Here is a 26,051-nt window from a genome sequence, read left to right as displayed (position 1 = left end):
GGGAGGATGTCATCCTCAGGATACCCACATGTCAGCTGGCCACAATACATGTGAGAAAACAGGCACAGTGGACTGAGGAAACTAGTTATTCCCCAGCACAAATGGTCCTGATGACAAGCTTTTGGCGCCCCCCCCCCCCCCCCGGCTAAATTTGGATCATATAATTTAATCCTCACAGCTTTGGGGTATCATTTATATCTCCCAAATGGGGACAGGTGTATAGGAGAAAAGTGATTAGCCCAGCTCCATACAGGTGGCAGATGGCAGGGGCAGAGTTTAGACTGCCCTCAAAGCTACTTCACCCTCTTCTAGGAGAGGGTATGCCCTGCACCAGGGCTATGTCAGAATTCCCCAAGGCTCTGAAACTGTGGCTCTGGGTTGATTGCATGTTTCTGGACCTCCTGATTTGCCTGGTGCGGTTGCTCCTCTAAAGGGGGAGTTGATTCTTCATCTGACATCAAGTAAATATGGTCAAGATGACTTATTATTCCAGACTGAAAAAAATAGAAAGCCAAAGCTTATGGTTTCAGAGATGAGGGAGAAGAATTAAAAGATCATCACTTTATAGTTAATGAAGAACTGCAAATATTTCAGGGGTAAGACAAGGTCACTTGAGACCTGGGTTGTGGAGCCTGCTTGGGAGGGCAAAGCTGTTTCTAGGGGAAGTGAGGTCTGTAATGGAGACAGATGTGGCCTCTCCGACTTTGTCACCCAGAGTTAGCAGGTGACTCTGGAGGTGGGAGAGGCATTGTGACCCTGAATGAATGAAAGGCAAGGTAGAGGTGAGTCTCCATGCAGAAGGCTAATAGGCTGGACTTGGTGACTGCCCTGCCCACCTCCCCACAGCCTGGCTAGCTATAGGGCCTGAACCTTGGATATGGGGTCCAGGTTGTCTTGGCTAATCCAGAATCCAGAAAGGATGAATGTGGCTATAAAGGACCAAATTAAAAAACAATTCTCAGACTGGTTTGTGCAAATGTTTTTTTTTTTTTTTTTATTTCCACATTTATATCACAAGGTGTCCACTTACTGGACCAAATAGCAAAGTTGCTCCCTTCTGCGTCCTGAGAACACAGAAGTCTAGGTACTGTACATTCACTAAGGCTCCTTGTTTTTGCAAATCGCGTTTATGACAAATAACCATAAGGCAAACGAATCTAAAGGAATGGTTATGAGTGTTTCCAGCATACAGACAGGTCTCTTCTCGCCCAACAGTACAGCTTACACACCAGTAGCACCCGCGGTTACTTTTGTGTTTTGAGGGGAAGGGAACTCTAGAAAGGTGAACTTTTCTAGATATGTGTGGGAAGGGGAAACTGAAGAGGGAAGAACAAAAGGCAAGTTACTCGTCTGGTGGTCAGATGGAAGAGGGGGCAAAATAAACTTTAGAAAACAAATTTCTGCAGCATTTCTTTAAAAACTGGGCTGTAACTGAAACCAGATACAAATGTGTGGACGCCCAGGGAGCATGGGTTGAACTGGGTGGCCAGCCGGCCTGCCTGATGCCAGCAGCTCGCTACAGCTGAGGCACCGTGATGGGAAAGCTGGCCAGTGGGGTGCAAACCGAGGCTGCAGTACTGTCCACTGCCTCAGACGCTTAGGGCCATGTTAAAAACAGAAAATGCAAAGATGAGATGCGTGCTTCTGTCGCTGTGTTAAAGGTAACCTCTCCCACAGGTTTTCTGTGCCTGCCTGCAACTGAGGTCCCAGCTCACCAGGGCTGGGAAGCGTCCGCACCTCTTCTGGGGTGGGAGACTAACACTTTTTATAGCTGGTTTGCTATAGAGTTCTGAACTCACTTTGCTGGCCTTCCTTTCACGCGGTCCTTCCTTTGCAATTTTGTTAGTAAACTGGTAGCAGCATTTCACAAAAGGAGAATTTAGAGGGACGAGTGCAGAGAGACCTAGAGACTCTCGCCCCCTCCCTCCCGCCCCGGGCCGGACCCCCTGGATTCCCAACCACTGGAGGCGGCGGGCCCTGGCGCCCGTCCTCCCTGGCTGACTGCAAGGTGGGAATGCACTTAGAGCCCGAAGGGCCGGTCAGTCCAAGCAGACATAAGGCAGAATGTTCAACCGCCCGTCGTCGCCGTGCGGGTCGAGCGATATGCACTGCGTCCAGTCATACCAGTTACCCTGTGTGTCCTGACACCCGTTCACCCCTGGCCACTGGTGGGCCTGGATTTTGTCCAGATCGTCCCGGGTGACCTCGCGGCTCAGCCCGGGGAAGTCCGTGGGCGGGCCATGAGGCACCAGCACGTGCGGCTTCCGGGCCCCGCGCCGAGTGCTTTCCTCCTGCTTCAGGTACTCGGACATGAAGTGGTGAGCGCCCGGGGTCTGTGCGCCCGACGACGAGAGCAGGCTGCTCTGCCGGCTCAGGTAGGACTGGATGATCTCGTTGCGCGACAGTTCCTTCCAGTTCGTCTGTTCAAAAGGGCTCTGGAGGCTGGCCTTGGCCTCGGGCTTGTCCAGCTCTGTCCTGGGCTGCTCTGTGTGCACGGGGCTGTCGGCCCGCACTGGCTCTTTCTGGGTCAGAGGTTTGATCTGTCTCGTCATGGGGTCAAAGGTGAGCTTCCGCTCTTTTAACCGGACAGGCTTGACACCAGCCTCAGCCACCTGCCCGTCCAAGTTAACCGTGTAGTCACGAGGCCGGTACCTCTTCTTCTTTTTGCTGTCTGACCCACCGGAGGAGGCAGCATCGCTGTCCGCCTTGGAGGAGTCTGGGGAGAAGCCTGCCCGGGGCAGGAGGGGCTCGGTCGGCGGCAGCCCCGCCTTGCAGCCCAACCCTGCAAGCCGCTGGTGGCTCTCTGGCTGCTCCAGCCAGCGCACGGGGCTCTCTGCGCTGGGCAGCAGCTCAAGTCGCCGCACAGGGGGCGTGGACGGCTGGGCCAACGGAAGCGGTGATGGCACCTGCGTGGCATCCAGCGACTGGGGCCGAGGTGAAGGGCTGGGCAGGGAGCCCTTGTACGTGTACGGGCTGCGCTGCCGGGCAAAGGAGCCCTCGTGCCGTGAGTTCCGGGAACCAAGAGAGCAGCGAGGTGGCCCCTTGGGGTGGGGGGGCCCTGGAGTCTCGTCCACCCTGTCCAACTGCTGCAGCACCACAGCCTTCGTCTGCAAACAGGGCCCGGGGGGCTTGCCCAGGCCCGGGGAGCTGGTGTGCGGCCTCACGGCATTGACGGGGATCTTGCCACTGTGCTTGTCGTTCTCGCCATGCTCCAAGCGGTTGCCCTCAGGGCCCATGTGCCCACTGCTGTCCAGGGGGCTGGGGAAGCTCTCGGGGCTCCCGCTGATCCCATTGGTGGGGAGCGGGGATGAGTTGGGTACCAGGGAGTCGTGGCTCGCCTTGGAGACCTTGGGAGGTGGCCCAGGGTGACCAAGGTCACGCTGGTCTCCCCTGCGCTTGCGGCTGCCCAACCTGTCCAGCCGCTGCCCGCACAGCCTTGGCATGTCATTGCGGTACTTCAGGTCGTGGACGCTCTTGGGCGGGCCGGCCGCCCCTGCCTCTGGCCGGCAGTTATGGGCACCGCCGTTGGCCGAGCCGGGGGCACCCGCCAGCCCCCGCAGCGCAGCCTCATTCTGGTGCACGGGCTCGATGAGCTTCTGCCAGCTCCGCAGCAGCTTCTTGGCCCGCTTGGCGAGCTCCTCGTTCTTGGTCTTCTTGCGGACGTCGTTGATGAGCTTCCCAAGGCGGGTTTCCTACAGCCAGAGAGACACAATGACACGCTTTTAGGACAGGGACACCCCATGAAAAGAGAGCTGGGGCAGAAATGGAGCTTCCCATGGAGCTGGGGGAAGGGCTCCGTATCTTTGTAATGACCCCACAGGCCCCCTAAACCACTGGTCTCCCAGACACAAAACCTACGAAGATTTTGGGTCCCTTGTGACATTTAAATTCTCAAACCCAAGTCCTCAGATCTTACAGTCCATGGGACAGACAGGGCATTCTCAGAAGCATCATCTCACAGGCTCCCAACTCCTGAAGGCCGCGGACCATTCACGGCCACCGCGAGGACACTTTGCCAGGGGAGATTTCTAGGTGAGAGTACACTGTGGCAAAGGCAGCAGCACACGGGACCTCGAGCCAACATCACTCACTGGAAGCCCTGCTGCGCACTGCAGAGTGTGCAGGGCCTCCTGCAGAGAAAGGGGCCTCAGCTCTGAACTAAAGCCTCGTATTTCCTGCAGTGCCTGTGTGCTGTGGACTGGCACAGTGCAGGCCAGGAGGGCATTGCCCCCCTCACTTTTCCCTTTAAGGCCTTGCTGGGCCAGTGAGCAAAGTCTCTGAGGCTCTAAGAAGTCAGGAAAGCCCAGGGTTGGGGCAGCCCAGGCCCCGCCCTCACTGCCCGCCCTAGTGCTCAGACCTGGAACGCTCACCTCCAGTGCCTCTTTGGTAATGGGGTATTTCTCCAGGCTGGAGATGACTTCCTGCACCGCCACCATGTTCCGGATCTGTAAAACAAGAGCCACTGTCAGACCCTAGGCACTTCTCCCTGTGCCGGCCTGCTCTAGAATTCTCCCTTTCCCAAGAGCCAGTGGAGCCAGCATCACCCGAGACCCGCCTCCTGCAGCCTCATACCTGCTCCCAGGGGCCAACACGGCCCCTAGTGCGCACCCTCCCATCTGCCTCCTCCGGTGCACGGTGAACAGGTGACTGAGTCTGTCCACGGACACACCCATCTGCCCAAGTGGCTGCCGCACAACTGAAATTCACATTTATGAAACAAGATTCACTCTTGATGTGGGAAATGCACTTAAGTCTGCCATCTGACAGGAGGTTGAAGGACTTATTGAATAAAATGCGCCACGTTTAAAACAGCTGTGCAGAATAATCTAATCAACTTAGTTGCATTAACCAGATCTTTATAGAGTTCATCTAAAGACATCACAAGGAGAGCAGAAGTCACAAAGTGGGAGGAGACCAATGCCACAGGGCCCCCCGGGTCTGTGTTTGAGCCCACAGAGAACACGGGCGGGGAGACACGAATGGGGACTGGGCATGACAAGAGATCGTGCAGCAGTGCTCAACTCTCCTGGCCATCAGGCGACGCAGACCGAACCCACAAGCGGCTGCAATGAATACACACCAGACTGCTGGAAATGGCATCTGACACCACCAGGTAGTTCTGGGGTGCGGCCAACTCTGGGGAGCACTGGGCTGTGTCTGGTCAAATCAAACACTTGTGTGTCTCGTGACCAAGCAATTCTATACCTCGGATGACACGTGCTATGAGCCAGGCCCTGTTCTACCAAGGTCTGTTTCCATACAGCACCTCCACTGAATTATCACAACCTCAAGTGGGAGGCGTTAACTATTATTACCATCACATTTTATGAATGTGATGTAAAGGAGTGGGTCATGTGGTCGTATGTTGTAACAACACCACTGTAGTCCCAAAGCTGAACAGACTAAGAAATTCAAGAGCTCTAGAAATGAGCACACTGCAGCTTCAGTACATCAAGATGAACTTCAAACCACGGTGGATGAAAAGTCACAGGAGATACACACTGCGTTGACTCCAATTACACTAAGCATCGCAGCATACTCAAAAATTAAAATGAACCCCAGATCTAAATGTGAAAGCAAAAACTCTAAGGCTTCTAGAATAAACAGGAGACTATCTCTGCAACCCTGGGGTAGACAAAGATTTTTTTGGAGCCCCAAAGCAATGATGTCTAAGAAAATATCCTGACAAACCAGGCAGTGAGGAGGCTGGTCCCACAGGAACAAGGCCACCCGCTCCCTGTCCCCAGCCCTGGGATTCTGGCCCTGACAGGGTCCTGGGCTTGCCACATGGCCTCTCTCCACCCCAGTGGCCTCACCCTGGTATATTTAGAGCCCTGGGTCCCTACACACTCCTGAACCAGCAGTGCCCACAGAGCGAGCCCAGTGGCACAGAGTGTCCTTGTCCTTGGGCAGACGCTGTCCTGCTGCCAGATAGGAGGGGGGAGCCAGAACACCTGAGCAACCCTGGGGGTTGGAGCAAGCTGGCACTGTAGACCCTCGCACAGCCAGAGACCCTCCTGGAAGCTGCACAGGGTGGGGCTGGGGAAAGGCCTGTCACCCCACCGTCACAGCCGAGCAGCCCCTACACTCAGGCGGTATCCAAAGAGGCTTTCGGCTTTGAGGAGGTGCTCAGGCTCTCAGCGCTGCGGAGAGCACTGTCTGCTGCCTTCCTCAAGTTCAGGGCCGCCCGAGGGCTCATCCCTCTGGTTCCCCTGCTCCAGCCATGCTAGCAAGGGCACTGAGCCTGTGTAGGGAGCATTATCTGGGCATCTGGAGGCAATCAAGCCCTAAGGACCAGGGAGCAGGCCAAGTTCTGCCCTCACCACAGCTAACAGGCAGGCGTCCTGGGCTCTATGCAGTGCGAGGTTGGGCCTCCAGCCTCAGATCCAGCAGACAGTAATAGCCCAGCAGCCTGCAGCCCTTGCCTCCACCCTCAACAAGAGGGCCCAATGCACAGCAGAGACGCCAAGGCTCAGATATAGCCAAGGGGAGGCTTCTAGCCAGGCTCCAGGCCTGTGAAAAAAACCCAGTACAGGACTGCTGGGGCAGGGAGGTAGGTAGGCGTCAGGTAAAAGGCAGGCCAGGGGTGCCTGTGGTGAGAGCAGTATCTAAGCTGGGCCTCCGAGGTGGACAGCAGAAGCCTCAACACATCCAGAGAAGGTGAGATGGTATCAAAGCCCTGGAGAGGGGAGAGAAGTCCGGAGCAAAGACCTTGGCGTGAGCCAGGATGCCAGCAGGAAGAGCAGACCTGGGGAAAGCAGGCTGACTACACAACGGCCTTCCATTAACCTTAGCCACGGTGGGAGCCAAACTGCTCCTGCTACCCTAACAGACCACCCTGTTTTTAGGTCCTGCCTGGCACCTGTCTGTCCAAAAATACATTCACCCACCATCACAGCAGAGACAGTATGCCACTGTTGCGCAGGGAGGAAGCCTCTGAGCCACTCCCAGACGCTGACCCCAAGGGGGGCTTTGGGGCAGCTCTACAGGCCAGAGAGCCCAAGGGTCATTCACAGCCTCCTGCTCTCAGGAAGAGCCTGGCACATGCATGGCCTTTGGATATCTCCCCTGGAATTCTTTGCCATGGAATGAAACCAAAACAAAACTAATAAACAACCACCTCTCAAAACCACTTGCCAAACAGCTTTCCCAAAAGGAACAGAATTCACATGCGAGGGACGTCTGAACACTTGCAGCCTCATCTTCTCATTAGGACTCCTTCAACAGCTACAGATTCATCTTTATTTCCTTAATAATGAGTGAAGCCAAGTGTCACCTCCCCTTTCTACTAATGTCGACTTTTCCTGTAAGTTGTTCACTGTCCCAGCCCACATATTTTCATTATTTGATTGGCCTCTTTATTGCAAGTAAATATCCTTCCAGGTGATGAGGTCTGCCCCTGTGCATGGGGATGCCTAAGTGTCCCCAGGGCAGGCAAGGTGGGCCGGCAGCAGCGGAGCACTCGGAGGAGCAGAGGCAGGGCCAGAGTCCGTGGGAGTCGGCGGGCAGCCCCGGGCAAGGCGCAGGTGAGCACAGTCACTTGGTGGCCACGGGTAGAGCTGACTGTTCCTCTACCGCGCCAAGGGCTTGCAGAGTCTAGACTCGTGATTCACGAGGGACAACTGGGTATCCACGGTCAGACAGGAAAGTGAACCAATATCCATCCCAGGCAGAAAGGAGGGGAAGCAGCCCCCTAAACTGGGCTCCTCCCAGCCGGGCTCAGGCAGGGAGAGAAAGAACCCTTCCCAAACACGTCCCCATTTACACCTGAGGGACGCCCCGGGGCACATGCTGGCAAGCGAGGAGGGGACCCTCCTTACCACCGCCAGACCCCAGGGTTCTTATGCGGACCTCCCATCGGGAGAGGACCAAGAGCACGGGGGAAGCAGCCAGGCCTCCCTCTGGAGAGCCCTGCATCGAGTGCTAGGTCATGACTGCAGCCAGTCTAACCCACAACATTTGCTGTGCGACTCACAGTGAATGAGGAGAAGGAAGGGGCATTGGCTGCCCACAAGTGACAGGACCAGGGGAGGGCGGCGGCCCTCACAAGCAGCTGGGTCAGAGTTCAGACCATCTAGTGCAGGATGTCACTACCTCTTCGGCACATGTATGAGAGCTGTTCTGCGGCTGGGTCACTGCTCTGCATCTGGATCCATGTGCGGAGGTGGGGCCAGCCCAAGGGGGCAGATCTACCACTGCTCAGCCTCCTGCTAGCAGTAATTCAGGGCAGAGGTAGGTAAACCTCAGGCCCTGAATAATTACCGCCCTGTGGGGGATTTCCAGCCCTGATGTGAAACAAGGAACTGAGACTTCTTTGGCGTCTATCCGCTCACTGCTCCGTTTTCTCCACGCATCAACGGTTCCCACTCCACTCGAAATCCCCAATCTCTTGGCAGTGCAGCTAGACGTGTGCAGCCCTGGTGGCAAAGGGGAAACCCTGTACTCCCCAAGTTCAAGAACTGGTGAGACCCAAAGGCACTAGAGTAAGCTAGTAAGTCATTTCAGCCTCTCACAGGACCACTCCTTGTTGGGTTCCTGCAGGCACCGAAGTCTCTAGCTTCTCTTTCTCGAAACTCCACTTTACAGATAAGAAATCTGAGGGTCCAGAAAGGCAACAGAAGCCTAGTGCTCACCATGCAGCTGAAGATGGAGGACAGTGGCTTTACACTAGCCTGGCACGGGGCCTGCCCACCATACACAGCCCAGCTGGTGCTTTACTGGGGGGGCTCCCAGACACCACCAGGCTGGTGACAGCCTCCCACCCACATACTCTCATCGACCTGCCACAGTGGGAAAATGGACAGGTTACAGAGTTCCTGGTAGCCACACAGGGTTGGCTTCGTGCCCAGAGCACCAATGGATGATGGTCTCTGGGCTGCCTCTGTCTCCCACCTAGGGTGCTCTAGAGCTGAGAGGTCTCCAACAGCAGGGCCTTCAGCCCATCCCCAGTGCTTGCCCTGAGCTGCAGACCACTTGGTAAATGACAAAGGCACTGCAGTCTCCCTGCCAGGGCCTGAAATGACACACACCAAGGTGGGACTCACCCCGCCTGTCTAGCCAGCCCGTGAGCACACTGTGGCCCTGCACCTATGCAGCACAGCCCACACCAACTCCTTCAGGGGCTTAAAGCCCACCAGGTCAGTGGTAAAAGCTAGTTCACTTTAAAACCAGCCATGTGGAAGAAACACTTTTTTTTTTTTTAAAGCAGAATAGTCTAGACTAGAATTTACAAAAACCAATTAGCTCAAAAGGCTTTGGAACTGTTCATCAGCAAGCAAGCTGTCCTTCCAAACCAAAACACGACACAGATGGCACCCAGAAGCAAGCAAACCTCGAGCTTTTCGATGTGCTGAGCATTCTAAGGTCATCCTTGGCTGAGTCACCATGCCCTGCCAGCCCCATGGCAGGTGTCAGTCGTGTCTGCTGAGGGTGTGCACGCTGGTGAAAGGGGCTTTGCCAGGCGAGTGTGTGTCTGTGATTTGGTCCCAGCCTCACTCTTCAGCCACAGTAAGTCTTCCCGCTTCTGATGAACTTTACACGTTCCCAAAATGGGTGCCGTTCTGTGACTCAAACTGCCTCTACCACAAGTCAGTGCAAGAGGTGAGCCTGGTGGTGACCAGCGTGTGTCCCACCCCACCTCCCCAAGTGAGGAAAACAAGTTGATGTGCCTTGAGTCTACCCCTCAGCTCTGCAAGGTGTAGCCTCCTGGCTCCGCTCTGCCTTGCTCTGTCCCACAGCCAGGCAGGCACCAGGGGAACTTTCCTCAGGCAGATGCCCTGTCAGCGCCCTGCCTGGCTTTCAAAGGCGCCTCCTTCTGCCAGGACCCCACCATGGGAACTTCACACCCACAGGAGCTAAGTCACTCTCATTCACGGCTGCTGAGAGGAAGAGCGACACTGGGGCAGGGGCTGTGTCTCAGCCGCAGTCGCCAAGCTCACCACTTGCAAAAGCACAAAAGCACTTCCTCATCAGTGGGGCCCATCTGCTCCCCGGGAGCGTCCACAGCTGGAGGGTGGCCGCTGCCTGCGTGGCCCTGCCTGCTGTACACTCACAGCCCGCAGAGCACCCGTGGCCAGAGCAGCCAACTGCAGCTGCGACTTGGCCCAGGCAGCCGGCAGAGAACACTGCCTGCACCTCATGAGCAGCCCAGGAAGAGGGAGCCCAGGGCCGCTACCATGAACGGCGGCCAACCAGGGGACCTCTGTGAGAGGCTTGCGGAGGTGAGAGAGGCTTGCGGAGGTGAGAGAGGCTTGCAGACAAAGCGGGGGAAGTGGGGGAGACCAGCACTTCTCTCCACAGTGCTGGCCCTCAAGCCCTTCTCTCATCTGTCCCAGCAGCGCTTCCCAACAAAACCACAAGCTTCAGCTCTCCTGACCTCTGAATCAGGTCAACGCACAATTCCTGTTGTAACTTGGCCCTTTCAGAGAGTGTAAGAGCTCTCAATGTGTCATATTTGGGAGTTGGTTCATTCCTACAGTTTGCAGTTGCAAAGTCAGAAAGCCAAGCAGAGTGTTTTCTATCTGCATCCATGCTTGCAGAAGGGTCCGGTTGTCAGTGCCTGTGACAACATACAGCACACCAGGTGGGTTCCTCCCTCCCAGCCGTGCTCTCGTGGAAACAGCCAGTAAGAATACCAGCTGTGTAAGACGAAATGTCCGATGCCCGTGGGAGGGGCACACAGTGCTCGGCCCACATACACCCAGAATACCGGCAACCCCAAATGAGAACCAGCCAGCTCTTCAGGAAGCGATGGGGCCAGCCTCCGAGAGAAGGCTGAGTGAAGCCGCGAGGGGACGGCAGGGCACTCCCGCGCTGCGGTGAACCCTCCTGGCACTCGGGCCGGGCAGAGAAGCAGCAGGGCCGGACCTGGCTTCCAGTGCCGGCCCAACCAAGACTTGAAGCAAGACCAGCCACCAACCTGAGCCCGGCTCTCCTTCCAGGAGTCAGGAAGCCTGCGCGGAATGTTGGGAAATTCATAGATCATCTGTAGACACTGAGGCACGCTGACTACCCTCTGGGGAGACTGTGCCCACGGGGGTCAGGCCAAGCTGGCCCTGTCCACTGCCCACCAGGCCATTCTGTGGTTTCTAAGATCCTTTCAAGACAGCACAGTGCCCAATGTGGCGTGCCAAGAGTCTGCCAGTCTGCTCACCTGGGCTGCTATGGGAGTCCTGAGAACAGGGGAGAGCCTAAAATTTCCCTCAACAAGGCACCAAACACAGGCCAGGGAGATAACAGGAAGGGCTGGTTACGGCCCAGTGTTGAGGCATGGGTAGAAATGGCCGAAGGCAAGGACAGAAGCAACAGGTGAGGCACCGCAACTGAGGCTGAACTGAGCCACCACGAACACCAAGGTGGCAACAGCCAGCAGGCTCCTTTATGACATCCGAAGGACTATGGAGGAGAAAGCCAAGGCCGTACCCCTTCTCAAAGGGCCTCAAGCCCAAACTAGCCCCAGAACCTGAGGCTGCAGCGCTGACGACCAGGCTGCCTGGGGTAAGCACTGAGGGTGAGTCACGGACATGCGACAGACACGCAGGGTCTGCTGGCCCTCACCTTCCTGGGTACTCCACACGGGGTCAGCATGTCTGTTCTGAGAGCAGAGTAACAGGAACTGCCAGTGCCACAGCGGATACATCACTTGGCAAGTCACAGGTTAGGTACAGAGGAGCCCTCGTCTCCTTCCACAGAACAGGATCTGAGATCTGCAAACTCACCAGGCCCTAAAGGTAACTGAGGGTTGGGTGAGCCTGTCCTACGTGATACAACAGCCACCAGGCAGGACACGGCCTAATGGGCTGCACCACACACTCCAGGGCAGAAAGCACGAGCAAACACTGCACACGGGAGGTGAGCAGAGCGCTCCGAGCCCACCCACCTAGCCCACTCAGTCATTCCTTCAGCCACGAAGTGGGAGGATGACAGAAGTGTCCTACAGGCTCCTGGGAGGGGGACAGGAGACACACACGAACACCCAGGACCTAGCCTGACTGGCTCACAGTAAGCACTCAAGAAAGGGGATCACCACGGAGCCGTCATGGGACTACACTTGAGAGGGGTCAGGTTCAAGGCCACCTCTTTCTCCGACCTGCTGCCCTGAGCTTTGTGTGGAACCAGAAGACCAGCAGTGGGTGTGGGGACTTTCTCAGTGGGCATTCCTGCAACAGGGGAGGCATTCCTGCAACAGCCGCTGTGGAGAAAACCAAGGACATCATCACGTGGAGCAGGAAGGGAAGTCTGTGCATGGTTATCAAACACCATGTAAGGATGAACATTCACACCCCAGGACCCAGCAAATCCTACTCTGGGGTAGGGACCAACAGAAACCTGAGCGCACACGTGCCGAGAATGGTCAGGGCGGCCGTATTCAGAACAGTCCCATCTGAAAACCATCCACATGGCCACCAACACTAAACAGATGATGAAGTCATGATCCAGCTGTTCAATGTCAAATGCAGACAGTACTGCCATACATAACATCGAAGATAAAACCTCAAAACAAGTCGAATGAAAGACTGGAAGCTCAAAAGCTGGCAAAATTTGTCCATGGTGACAGAAGTCAGGGGAATTGGGGGTGGGAAGAGGCTAGGAGAGGGAAGAAGAATGGCTTCTGGGGAGAAGCTCTATTCCATGACCTGGGTGGGAGTTACTGGGGTATGTTCACTTCACAAACACGCACTGAGATGTAAACTTAGAACTTACGCATTTTTCTGGGTATATGCTATACTTTTAGGAAAAACTGGTCTGAGAAGCCATCCCATCCTAGAAACAGATGCCAGAGCTACTGGAGTTGAAGAGGCAGGAGAGGTACTGTCAAGCCAGCCCCTTGCCCCCCGTATGGGGGGCAAAGACCCTCTGAGGGTCCCATAGAACAAGGTCTGAGAACGTGGACCAGGAGCCCGGGCTGCCTCTGAGATACCCAGCATGTACTATGTTTCACAGCTCACAGAGAAAGGCATCCACACCACTCCCACCCTGGGCAGAGGCCAGTCTGGGGAAAGCAAGGGCATTCTGAAGGCTCTACAGCAGGAGCACTGAGCAGGCCAGTGTTCCCAGGAAGGAGCAAGCTCTTAAGTTACTGAAGAGAGGCAGGCAGGCAGTGACCACTACCTGGGCATCACCAGCTGGCACCCCGGTTGGGTGGGCCTCTAGCTCCTACCACTTAGGTTCTCTCCTAAGAACACAGACCTCCAGAGGAGGTGTTATGCCACTTCCCCAATGAGGAAGCCAGGGTGCCCGTTATACACCTGGCCACAGTTTCAATACTAACCTAGCCTTCTAATCCTGTACAGTTAGCCAATGTCTGCCTCCACGCAATGGGCCACCAGCAAGTTGTATTGATGCCAGGAACAGAGAACTGGCTCAAGGGAGGACAGTGCAACAAATCAGATCAGGGAAATTCCACATGCCTACACCAGGAATGAAGACAGAAAACAAAGACTAAAAATTCAAGTGGGGAAGGCAGATTAACATTCAAAAATCAATGTAATCCTTTTCCAAAAAGGAAAAGCCTATGATAATTTCAACAGATGTAGAAAAAAGTAATTGACAAAATTGAACATCCATTCCTGATGAAAACTCTCAGCAAGTCAGGAACAGAAGAGAACTTCTTTGGGCCAGCAACACCCACAGCAAACATCACACCTGGTGGCGAAGAGTCGAATGCTTTCCCCCAGGAACAGGCACAAAACCAAGGATGTGTGCTCACCACTTCCACTCATTTTTGTCAGGAGATTCCACGTAGTTCAATAAGGCAAGGGAAAGAAAAGGAAGAAAGAAAAAGAGGGAGGGAGGGAGGGAGGGAGAAAAATCCATCTAGATTGGAAAACGAGAAGTAAAGCTGTCTTTATTCATAAATAACAGAACAGTCTATATAGAAAATCTTACCACAAATTCTACAAAAAAAGTGAGTTTAACAAGGCTGCAAGATATAAGTTCAATATAAAATTCTATGATATTCCTATACGCAAGCAACAAACATTCAGAAATTGAAAAATTTAAAACCAATTCTATTTACAACAGCAATTAAAAGTATGAAGAACTTACAGATAAATTTGACAAAAGACCTCAACACTGAAAACTACAAAACAGGGCTGAGAGATATTAAGAGGGGCATCTGTTAATGGAAAGATGGCTGCTGTCTAGTCGCTAAGTCGTGCCTGACTCTTGTGACCTCCATGGACTGCAGCCTGCCAGGCTCTTCTGTCCATGGGATTTCCAAAGCAAGAATACTGGGGTGGGCTGCCATTTCCTACTCCTGGGGATCTTCCTGACCCAGGGATCCAACACGCGTCTCCAGCATCAGCAGGCAAATTATTTACCACTGAGCCACCAGTGAAACCCAATGGAAAGATATACCAAGATAATAGCTTGGAAGAGTTGATATTGTTAAGATGTCAGCTCTCCCCCAAACTGATCTATAGATTCAATGCAATTCCAAATGGAATTCCAGCAGGGTCTTTGGGAGAGATTGACAACTTGATTCTAAAATTTATATGGAAACATAAAGTTCCTAGAAAGGTAACAAACTTGGAAAAAAAGAAAATCGGAAGCCCATATTACAAGTGTGGTATTGGTGCAAAGACAAACTGAACAGATCAATGGAACAGAATAGTCCTTTAACAAACCCACACATGGGCAGCTAGCCGACTCTTAACAAAGATGGTAAAGGCAATTCAGTAGTGAATGAATAATCTTTCAACAAACAATGCTGGAATAACTGGGTAGCCATAGGCAAAAAACAACACTGAAAGAAAATATCAAACCTTGACCTCTATCTCACAAAACACACAAAAATTAACACAAAATAGATCATAAACCTAAGAGTGAAACTACAGAATGTCGTCTTTTCTACAGAAGAAAACAGGAAAATCTTAGTGACCTTGGGTTTAAAAGGCAAAGATTTTAGTAATAATACACAAAAAGCACAAACTACAGAGAAAACAAACTGAATTTCGTCAAAATTGAAAACAATTTGCTCTTCAAAAGATGACACTGCTATGAAAATGAAAAGGCAAGCCACAGACTGGGAGAAAAGACACACAAATCATGTATCTAAGAAAGGACTTGTCTCTAGAATATATAAACACCTCTTTCAATAATTACACAAAGAACCCAAGGGAGGGAGGAAATGGGCAAATGATGTGAACAGATATTCAAATCTTTCACCAAAGAGATATGCATGGCAAACACAAATACTTCAAGAGATACTCAACCTTATTAGTCATAGTGAAAGTCGCTCAGTTGTGTCCGCCTCTGCGACTCCATGGACTATACAGTCCATCATCGAATTCAGGCCAGAATACAGCAGTGGGTAGCCTTCCCTTCTACAGGGGATCTTCCCAACCCAGGTCTCCCGCATTGCAGGTGGATTCTTTGCCAGCTGAGCCACAAGAGAAGCCCAAGAACAGCCTACCTCTCCTCCAGCAGATCTTCCTGACAAATTCAAATTAAAACCATCATGAGATATCACTATACACCTATTAAAATAGCTAAAGCTAAAAAGACTGACCATACCCAGTGATCACCAAAGTGTGGGACAACTGATACTCTCATACACTGCTGGTGGGTGGGGTGGCAGTATAAAATGGTATAATCACCTCGGAAGACATTCTGACAGATTATTAAGCAACCCAAAAGTCCATCAACACATCTATGATAAATTGTAGGATACTCATAAAATGAAACATTACTTAGCAACAAAAAAGAACAAACTATTGATATACACAACATGCATGAATCTCAAAATAAGAAGGAAAGAAGAGCCTAGATAAAAAAAAAAAAAGAGTACACGATTTTACAAAATTCTAGAAAAGGCAGATTAATCTACACTGACGATAGATTAGCAGTTGCCTAGGGATGGGGGTGGGCTGAAGGCAAGATTACAATGGGACAAGAAAAAAACTTTTGGAAATATGTTTAATACCATGATTGTGACGATGATTTTTCAAGTGTATTCACAGATCAAAATATATCCGATTGGGTACTTTTAAGTGTGCCGAGTTTATTATATGTCAATTATACCTCAATAAATTTGTGAAATGACTATGGAGGCAGATGACAGATGCAACAGGTCCTGGAAAAAAGGAGGGGGCGGGAGGCAAGAGAAGGAAGGCTTCTTTGTTGGAGGTTAGCTCCCCCTGGGGTGGAGGGAGCAGCATGAAGTCCCTTCTCCCTTCAGGAAAATGAAGAAGGCTGTCATGCCCAGGCCTCCCACGGGTATCATAAGGACTGTGTGACAAAGGCACATGTGTGTGATGCACTCCTCATAACAGACTGTGCTCCAGTCTGTCGAGGCGTCGTCTCAATCCATTTGAGCCGCGCCCCACCCCCCCCATTCTGCTTGCCCTGCAACACCTGTGCACCAGCGGACTGCACAGCCTGCCTGTGGGCCGGGAAAAGGCGTAGCAAACGCGCCGTGGCTGGAGCTGGTGCCGGTGTCTTACAGGTTGTGAAATGACAGGCTCACTAGCTCCCGGGGACTGAGCTTCAGGACACGTGCTCTCCTCAGCCTGCCTGTGGGGTTTTGTCATCCTTCAACTGGAGACCCTGGAGAGGGAGCCAAACTCCTGTCCTCACATGGGAAAGGCCAGGGCCACAAACATCTACAGAACGTCTTAGGTAAACAGCAGTCTGTTCTCCTCTCCAACAGGTGGTGTGAGTGATAACCTATTTCCATCCTCCTGACAAGAAAACAGCCTCTGAGCATCTGACAGCTTCTTTCTCCCCCTCACTCTTCAGTCTTCTCCAATGTATTAAGCTCCTGGGCATGAAAATGTCTGAAATCCTGCCCTCCCCCTCCCCTAGACAGCTGAGCTAGACCCTTACTGCTCTCAAGCGTGAGTGAATGAAGGACAGATAGATAAATGAAGTCCCACCTTACTGTCCTCAATTGCTGGCACTGTGTTAAGCCAATGTTATAAACCTCTCAGGGGTCTCCCTCTGTAGCAAGCTGGGATCTGCAATCACCAAGTTAGCATCTGGAAAGCAAACAGGCCTTTCCTGTTGCCAGCTGTCACCTGCCCCAGCCGCCCCACAAGGGTCATAGGGAACAGGGAGGTGACTCTCAGTGCTGCTCACACACAGCCCCATGGAAGACAAGGGGAAAAGCACCATGCCTGGGTGGCCAGCAGAGGGAAGGCTGGGACAAGAGCAGCAGAAGGCTATGACCAGGGTCGCCACGTTTGGTCAGTAGGACCCAATGGCTTTGGGGAGAGTCTTCTATTTTAAACACAGTGGTCCTAGAAGTTACCACAATGACAAAGATTTTTTCCAAATTACCTTGGCCACCATGAAATGATTCCAAAGGATTACATAAGCAGGGGGAAGGAAAGCCAGGTGAGGTTTTTGCGAAGGCAACATTAAAGCAATGGGGACGTCGAACACCACAGTCCAGTGTGCTAATGCACGGACGGCACGATCTGTGGGGTGGCAGCCCTGCCTGACATGCAGCTGAGCGGAAGGCTGCTGGCAGAAGATTAGGGCACAGGGGAGGACCTCGACGGCTCCCAAAGCCATCTACTACCAAAAGCCAAATCAACTGCTTCCTCCCAACCTTCCCTGATGGGGACCCTTGGGAAAGCCTGACCACTCAACAGTCATCCCCACTGGGCTGGTGTGGACCCCATCAGCACCGTCTGCCTCACCCCAAACCACCTGCATCCCACAGGGGAAGGGTGGCAAAATTGATCCCAAGGATGAGCGCCTGCCCCATGGCTGAATGTCAGAGGACAGCCCTGCAGCGAGACATGACATCCCAGTCATCAAACATTTGAGGCAAGGTGGGACCCAGCTCCAGAAGAAGCACCACAACAAGCTTTTCCTTGCTTTAAATGTACCAGGCAAAGAACACTGAGGAGAACTGGGAACACAGAAGACTTCGCTTTTTACTGTATTGCCCTCAGTATATCATTTTTCTATTATTATTTTCTCACTACTTTAAACCAATTTTTTAAAACTTTTTAAAAAAGTTTATTTCTTCCCTTTTCTGTAGCCACCATTACAGGTGGATACCAAACAGAACTGACAAGGCAACTAGGTGAAGAAACAGCACAAGTTTTCACTAAAACTTACATTAACACTGAAACGGAAATTAAGAGAGAGGTCTAACTGGGCCTCCCAGGTGGCGTTAGTGGTAAAGAACCTGCCTGCTAATGCAGGTGACTGAAGAGATGCAGGTTCAATCCCCGGGTTGGGAAGATCCCCCGGAGGAGGACATGGCAACCCACTCCAGTATTCTTGCCTGGAGAATCCCATGGACAGAGGAGCCTGGTGGGCTATAGTCCATGGGGTTGCAGAGAGTCAGATATGATTGAGCATGCAGGCTGTCAATGCACCCAAACTGCTCTGCCCAGGTAAGTTTTCACCAAAGTCAAGGACCTTTCAGCCCTGCCTTGCCTCATCTCTTGGACCCTGGGCAGATCCTGACATCCCTCTGCATTCAAGACCTCTACATCCTCCTCTCGGAGCTCTTCAAGGCACAATCTCAGACCCTTTCCTTCTCTCACCGCACTTCTCCACTGCCTGAGTAGTCCCACCCTCAGGCGGCGTCACAGCTGCATCTGGGGCCCAGGCATCGCCTCTGGATGCACTTAGAGGCACTTCTGCATCTGACAGGTACTGAGGCTTTCTAAGTACCACCGGCTGACTCCACAGCTCCCCACCCTCAGAAGTGGGCTAGGACCCTTGGTGCAGGCAAGCCTCCCTTTCTCTCACCTCCAAATAAACCCACTCACACTAGCCCCATTAGACATGTGTTCTTTTTTAAAAATGTATTTACTTTTAATTGAAGGATAACTGCTATACAATACCGTGCTGGTTTCCGCCATCCATCAACATGAATCAGCCATAGGTATACATCTGTCCCCTCCCTGTTGACCTTGCCCCCACCTCCCTCTCCATCTCATCCCTCTAGGTGGTCACAGAGCACTGGGTTTGAGCTCCCTGCGTCATGCAGCAAATTCCCACTGGCTGTCTATTTTACATACTGTAATGTATGTTTCAATGCTACTCTCCCGATTTGCCCCACCCTCTCCTTCCCGCCACGTGTCCACAGTCTGTTCTTTATGTCTGAGTCTCCACTGCTGCCCTGCAAATAGGTTCATCAGTAGCATCTTTCTAGATTCCTTACCTATGCATTAATAGACAGTATTACTTTTCTTTCTTTCTTTCTTACTCCACTCTGTATAATAGGCTCCAGGTTCATCCACCTCATTAGAATTGACCCAAATGTGTTCCTTTTTATGGCTGAGTAATGTACATGCCACAACTTCTTTAGCCATTCAAGATGTTGATAGACATCTTGGGTTGCTTCCATGTCCTAGTTATTGTAAATAGTGCTGGGATAAATACTGGAGTACACGTGTCATTTTCAAACATGGTTTCCTCAGGATATATGCCCAGTTAGTGGGATTGTTGGGTCATATGGTAGTTTTGGAGAAGGAAATGGCAACCCACTCCAGTATTCTTGCCTGGAGAATCCCAGGGACGGGGGAGCCTGGTGGGCTGCTGTCTATGGGGTCGCACAGAGTCGGACATGACTGAAGCGACTTAGCAGCAGCAGCATGGTAGTTTTACTCCTAGTTTTTAAAGAAATCTCAATACTGGCTGTATCAATTTACATTCCCATCAACAATGCAAGAATGTATTCTTTTCTCTACACCCTCTCCAGCATTTGTTCGACAATGGGCATTCTGACTAGTACGAAGCGATACCTCACTGTAGTTTTGATTTGCATTTCTCTAATAATGAGTGATACTGAGCATCTTTTCATGTGTCTATTAGCCATCTGTACGTCTTCCTTGGAGAAATGTTCGTTTAGGTTTTCTGCCCACTTTTTGACTGGGTTGTTTGTTTTTCTGGTATTGAGTTGTATGAGCTACTTCTGCATTTTGGAAATTAACTGTCAGTTGTTTCATTTGCCATTATTTCCCCCCATTCTCAGGGCTGTCTTTTCACCTTGTTTATAGTTTCCTTTGCTATGCAAAAGCTTTTAAGTTTAATTAGGTCCCACTTGTTTATTTTTGTGTTTACTTCCATTATTCTAGGAGGTGGGTCATAGAGGATTTTGCTGTGATTTATGTCAAGTAGTGTATTGCCTATGTTTACCTCTAAGAGCTTTATAGTTTCTGGCCTTTCATTTAGCTCTTTAATCCATCTTGAGTTTATTTTTGTGTATGGTGTGAGGAGGTGTTGTAGTTTCATTCTTTTACATGGAGCTGTCCAGTTTTCCTAGCACCACTCACTGAAGAGGCTGTCTTTTCTCCACTGTATAATCTAAGGCATGTCTTCTTTGGATCCTGATTTCAACCCTGATATGGTGGACCTGAGCTCACCGCCTAGCCAACTTGTGACGGTTGCTTTGTCTGAGCACGCCTAAATCCAGCCCCATAACTTTTTACACAGACTGACCAGGCTCAGTGATGAGGACCTGAGGCTTGATGGTGCCCAAGCTCCTCACCCTCAGTTCTGGAGTTTTCCTCCACCCACTCTGGTCTTCCTTTCCTCTGAGAACATCTTCTAGGCCACTACCTTCATCACTCTTGAACCCCAACAGCCCCAGGAGGCAGATAACAACAATATGGCTCAGGTCTGACCTCAGAGGCTAAGTTCTGCCTTAGCCCCTCAAGCCGCAACCAGCCTGACCCACGGCAATGTTTCTCTGGGTGACTTTCCTGCTCTTATCCAGAGTTTGCAACAATTATGTAGTTGAAACTGCATCACAGATACTGGTTTTTCTTTTTTTCATTGAACACTTCTTCCTGTTGCTGCATACTCTTCATAATGATCTTAACAGCTAAACATCCCATTTATGCATCATAATTTCCTTGACTTTCTCCACTGCTGGGCATCCCATCTCCTTCTGGGCTCTCCTACTGCAACCAATGTTGTAATGATCATCTTCACAACTTCCTTATCTCATTTTTACCTCAGAAATAAATTCAGGTGTTCAACTCTGCCCTAGGGGTCCAAATACTTTTATGGCGACTGGTACTGCCTCAAATGGTTTTCACTCTCACCCTGGGCAATGCAATGACCCCACTACAAAGAGGAGGAAGAAAGCAGAGCCAAATCTGCTGTACCCTGCACGGGGTCCTGAAGAGGCAGGCCCAGCTATCTGGCAGACTGGACTCAGATGTCAGGGCTGTTATCTTTTCCTGCCTTCGTCACCTATTCCATGACTCCACCAGCAGGAAGGGAGAGAGCACCCAGTGCACACAATCCTCCAGGGCCGGCACTAAGGCTGCTCTGCCCCCTCCCCCCGCCCCCCCACCAACTCCGAGGCTGCTGAGAAGACAGGTGAGGATCAATGGGACCGTCACTCTACCTGGGGAGATCAGCTGGGATAGAAGCAAATATGGCATTAATCTTGCTGAAACCTAGAGCAATTTTTACAGCTCAGTGGTGAGATTATCAAGAGTAACTAAGATCTGCCAGGAGAACACAGCCAGAAGACAGAGCTGCCACTTCCAAGGAGAAAGGTGCCCTGCACACAGAGAGGGAATGGCTGTCTCCAAAATCAGGAAAACCGTGGACGTGGGAGCCAAAACCATTCAGACTGCATACTGAAACAGCTGCAGCTCACAGAGAGAAGACACCAGAATTCATTCAGTGGCTAAACATTTACCAGGAAAATCAAAATGTGTTTGTGCTGAGGAGGAACTCAGGGAGCAGGGGGAGCTGGAGGGACTCACAGTCATGGCAGAGAAGAAAGGAGACTGACAAGGAAACAGGACAAAGTGACTGTATGCAAAGCTATGAAGAAAATCACCAACACGACACACTAGAGGAAGGCCTCCTCCCAAGCCCTGGGCCAAGAGAGGTGGTCACCTCAGCCTGGAGTCCCTGAGAGAACCCGGGGAAGCAAAGGGTCTGGAGCAGAATGCTGGCCCAAAACCATCTTCAGAATAGTTGGCCTCCAAGACACTCCAACCAAGAGAACCATCCCAGGAGTCAGCTGCAAAGGCACTGACGCCATCTTGGACAAGAAGCCTGCAGCCCGCAGCCCAGATCCAAGCAGGACAGGGGTAGGGTCATGACCCCAAAGTGTGCTGCATTCAGCTCTCGCCAGCCAGCACTCAGGAACCTTGGGAGCCAGCTGTTATACACAGCCACTGTTAAAACATGCAATGATCAATCACTTCTGGTACAGTGGATGAGACTCCATCTGCCAACGCAGGGGACACGGGTTCAATCCCCGGTCCAGGAAGATTCCACATGCCTTAGAACAACTAAGCCCATGTGCCACAACTACTGAAGCCTGCGTGTCTAGAGCCCGTGCTCCGCAACAAGAGAAGCCACTGCAGTGAGAAGCCTGTTGCTACAATGAAGACCAAAAAGAAAATAAATAAATGTTTAAAGAAATGCTACGATAAGGAAGTGGTTGGGACTGCCAGCTGAAGGCTGCTGTGGGCAGGCAGTTATCTCCTGCCTGGTAGCATTCTAAATTTTCTAGAAAAGTCACATATCTGGATTTTTGTAGGAAACCTCCATTTGTATTTTTGTGGCTAATTACAGTTTTAAAAATACTGTACTAGGAGATGTCACAAATCCTTGAGCTCTACCCAGCTCACAAATCACCTCTACTTATGCTCAGTGTCAGGTAGACCGCAGACGCTAAGAGCGATAAAACTGCACAAGCAGGCCTGTGTGTCGGGTGGACACGACATGTATTAACTCAGTGAATCCTCAAAACCACCCCGGGAGATAGGTATTACTACTACCTCTCATCTTCCGCATAAGCACAGTGAAACTCCAAGATGTTAGGTAACTCGCCCAAGGCCACACAGTCACGGAGCCAGATCAAGTCCAGGCAGTGTGGCTCAAGTTGGTGCTTGTAAGCTTTGTTTCTAGTTCCTGAAAAACAAAGGCACCAACATGCATAACAGAGACAGTGTCTAAGGGAGGAGGTAGGAATGAGTTCAGAGCTCCTCTGACAAACACTCTGGTGAAAATAGATATCACTTGAGATGTTCCTCTGAGCAGCAAGGATGGATGTCACCTCTGCGTTACTTCTGCTGTTGTATTCCTGGGGTCTGGGGTGACTGCTATCCTAGATCACTTGAGTTCCTATCTGTTTTATAGCAGATGTCCTGGATTTAACATTTTTTAAACAAAGTTTTAGAATTTCATTAAGACTAGCTTTTAAGTGGAATCTTTATTGCTTCTTAATTTATGGTTAAAAAAATGTGTAACGTAATTTACTTTAGCACTCCCTTTCACTTCTACGGGATATCTTCATTTGGATAGCTTTTTTTGTTTTTAATTGATGTCTAGTTGATCTATAATGTTGTGTTAGTTTCAGGTATTCAGCAAAGTGATTCAGTGTTAAAAAGGCTGAAAGAGACAAATATCATATCATTTATATGTGGAATCTAAAAAGTGATGCCAATCAATTTATTTACAGAATAAAAACAATTCACAGACATAGAAAACAAACTTACAGTTGCCAAAGGGGAAAAGGGGAGGGATAAATTAGGAGTCTGGGATTCATATATACTATGACATAAAACAGGTAAGCAACAAGAACCTACTGTATAGCATAGGAAACTATACTCATATTCTGTAATGATCTATAGTGGAAAAGAATCTGCAAAGGGATAAATGTGTATGCGTGTGTGTGTGTAAAATTGAATATAACTAAATCACTCTGCTGTACACTTGAAATTAACAACACTATAAATTAACTATACCTCAATTTTAAGTGTAATGATTTTTTAAATTTGAAAACAAAGGTGATGAAATACTCATTTTTCCCCCACAGTTACTATTATTTGGGGCTTCCTAGGTGGCGCTCATGTGAAGAGTTGACTCATTGGAAAAGACTCTGATGCTGGGAGGGATTGGGGGCAGGAGGAGAAGGGGACGACAGAGGATGAGATGGCTGGATGGCATCACTGACTTGATGGATGTGAGTCTGAGTGAACTCCAGGAGCTGGTGATGGACAGGGAGGCCTGGCGTGCTGCGATTCATGGGGTCACAGAGTCAGACACGACTGAGCGACTGAACTGAACTGAACTGAACTGAGGTGGCGCTAGTGGTAAGGAATCCACTTGCTAATGCAGGAGATGCGGGTTAGATCCTTGAGCTGGCAAGATCCCCTGGAGAAGGTAATGGCACCCCACTCCAGTATTCTTGCCTGGGAAATTCTATGCATAGAGGAGCCTGGCGGGCCACAGTCCACAGGGCAGTGAAGAGTCGGACACGGCTGAGCACAGCATTATTATTTGGGTTTTCGAGTTTGTTCATGACTACCATATCTTGGCCATGTCTACTACTGCAACATGTCTTCCCAACTTCACGTTGGGTGACATCATGCTAGTAGCTTGAAATCAGACACAGTGAAAGTATTTATACCATGGAAACCGGCAAACACTACAAATCAGGGCTTGATTTATTCTCAAGTTGGTGGCCTCTGTAGAGTCCTGGGCTGCATCCAGACCAATGCCTGTTTTCGTAAAGAGTTTTAAAAGTTTCATTTTATATATTTTTTATTGAGGTGAAATTCACATAACATAAAATCAGCCGTGTAAATAAAGTTTTACTGGAATACAGCCATATTCGTTTGTTTACAAATTATCTGTGGCTGCTTCTGTGGTATGCATAAAGGCGGAGTTGTGACAGAGACCGTATGAGCTACAATGCTGAATTGAAAATATTTACTATCTGGTCCAGAAACAGCTCACCAGCCCCTGGGATTTAGACTTAAGAAAATACTGATTATGCAGATTAAACTTCAAAGTGTGCCACCGGTAGGAATAGCACAAACAACTGAGGAAATATTCTTCCAGTATTTGAAAACTATTATCTGATTTTACAAAGATATTACTTCACTCACTAACATAACAATTATCAGTCAATGTTCATGTCAAAATTAAACTCATAAGTTGACTATGGATACAAAACTTCAACAAAATACAAGCAAAGCAGTCTGAGTGAAACAACTGGCTACATCGAACTGAAAATAAAGTGCTGTGTTTCATGATTACTTGTAAACTGTCTGCTACCTATCCTTTCTATGAGTATAATCATGTATGTATATATAAGGCATTTTTCCTGGAAAGCCAGTTGTCAAACATTTATAAGCACACCACAAAGAGTAAATTCGAGTTCTCTATTACTTCAAAGTGCTTAAAATAAAGCCTGAATGAAACTAAAATCCATTTGCATTACTATAATTCAGCATTACATATAAATGAAAAGAGGAAAGAACCTGCATTCTTTAGATGCTAACTCTTATAAATTATGGTGTACTTAAAAAATGGTTCTAAGTTTTATCATCTCTGCAAGCAAACTGAACTTCTCCATGGTGATTATCAATGTCAAGGAAAAACAAAAAAACCCAGCTAACACATAAAAGTTATGTTCAAGGACACAGTGCTCCCTTTTAGGAACATCAATAATGTTACTGGGAGATTCAATAAAGTTCAATATTCAGCACATCCCCTAACACTTTACACTTTATTTTTCTCAAAACTATACTGAAGAAATGAACTGCTCGCCCCTCATTCCCAGCTGCAGTTTCCCAGTGCCCTGCCTGGACACCCTATTTCCTATGTGTGCCGTGAACTGACAAGAGTCTGGAGACAGGCAGTGTGACAGCAGGGAGGGGAGGGGAGGGAGCTCTTTACAAAGGCTGGCCAAGAGAAGCCTGAAGGAATCTAAGGTCAGATCTAGGGAGGTGTCCTACACAGCCATGAATGAGGGAGAGGGAAGTATAAATGAGACAAGAAAGGAAAGAAGGGGCCAAGCCATACAGCACCTGTCATTGTTATTGTTCAGTCGCTAAGTCGTGTTCCAACCCTTTGCAACTCCCTGGACTGCAGCACACCAGGCTACCCTGTTCTTCACTATCTCCCGGAGTTTGCTTAGATTCATGTCCATTGAGTCGGTGATGCTATCTAACCATCTCACCCTCTGTCGCCCGCTTCTCCTCCAGCCCGCAATCTTTCCCAGCATCAGGGTCTTTTTCAATGAGTCAGCTCTTGGCATCAAGTAGCCAAAGTGTTGGCGCTTCAGCATCAGTCCTTCCACTGAAATTCAGCATTGACTG

At 50.3% G+C, this 26,051-nt stretch overlaps 1 protein-coding gene across 2 annotated transcripts in view; it reads right to left on the bottom strand.

Annotated features, from left to right (window-relative positions):
* Positions 1 to 964: 964 nt before the first annotated feature.
* The window catches only part of MED26 (mediator complex subunit 26), a 40,905-nt gene continuing 15,818 nt past the window's right edge, over positions 965 to 26,051 (bottom strand). For both annotated transcript variants that reach the window (XM_055541880.1, XM_055541879.1), the window contains 2 exons: positions 4,371 to 4,445; positions 965 to 3,692 (listed from right to left, as the gene is read on the bottom strand). In XM_055541880.1, coding sequence (XP_055397855.1) covers positions 2,040 to 3,692; positions 4,371 to 4,445 — 1,728 coding nt within the window. In that variant the 3' untranslated portion in view covers positions 965 to 2,039. The remainder of the gene's footprint in view (positions 3,693 to 4,370; positions 4,446 to 26,051) is intronic.

This window comes from Bubalus kerabau, chromosome 1, assembly GCF_029407905.1.
Source record: "Bubalus kerabau isolate K-KA32 ecotype Philippines breed swamp buffalo chromosome 1, PCC_UOA_SB_1v2, whole genome shotgun sequence".
NCBI classification, from domain to species: domain Eukaryota; kingdom Metazoa; phylum Chordata; class Mammalia; order Artiodactyla; family Bovidae; genus Bubalus; species Bubalus kerabau.
The sequence above is the reverse complement of the archived record's forward strand: the minus strand, read 5'-3'. Positions and strand labels throughout refer to the sequence as shown.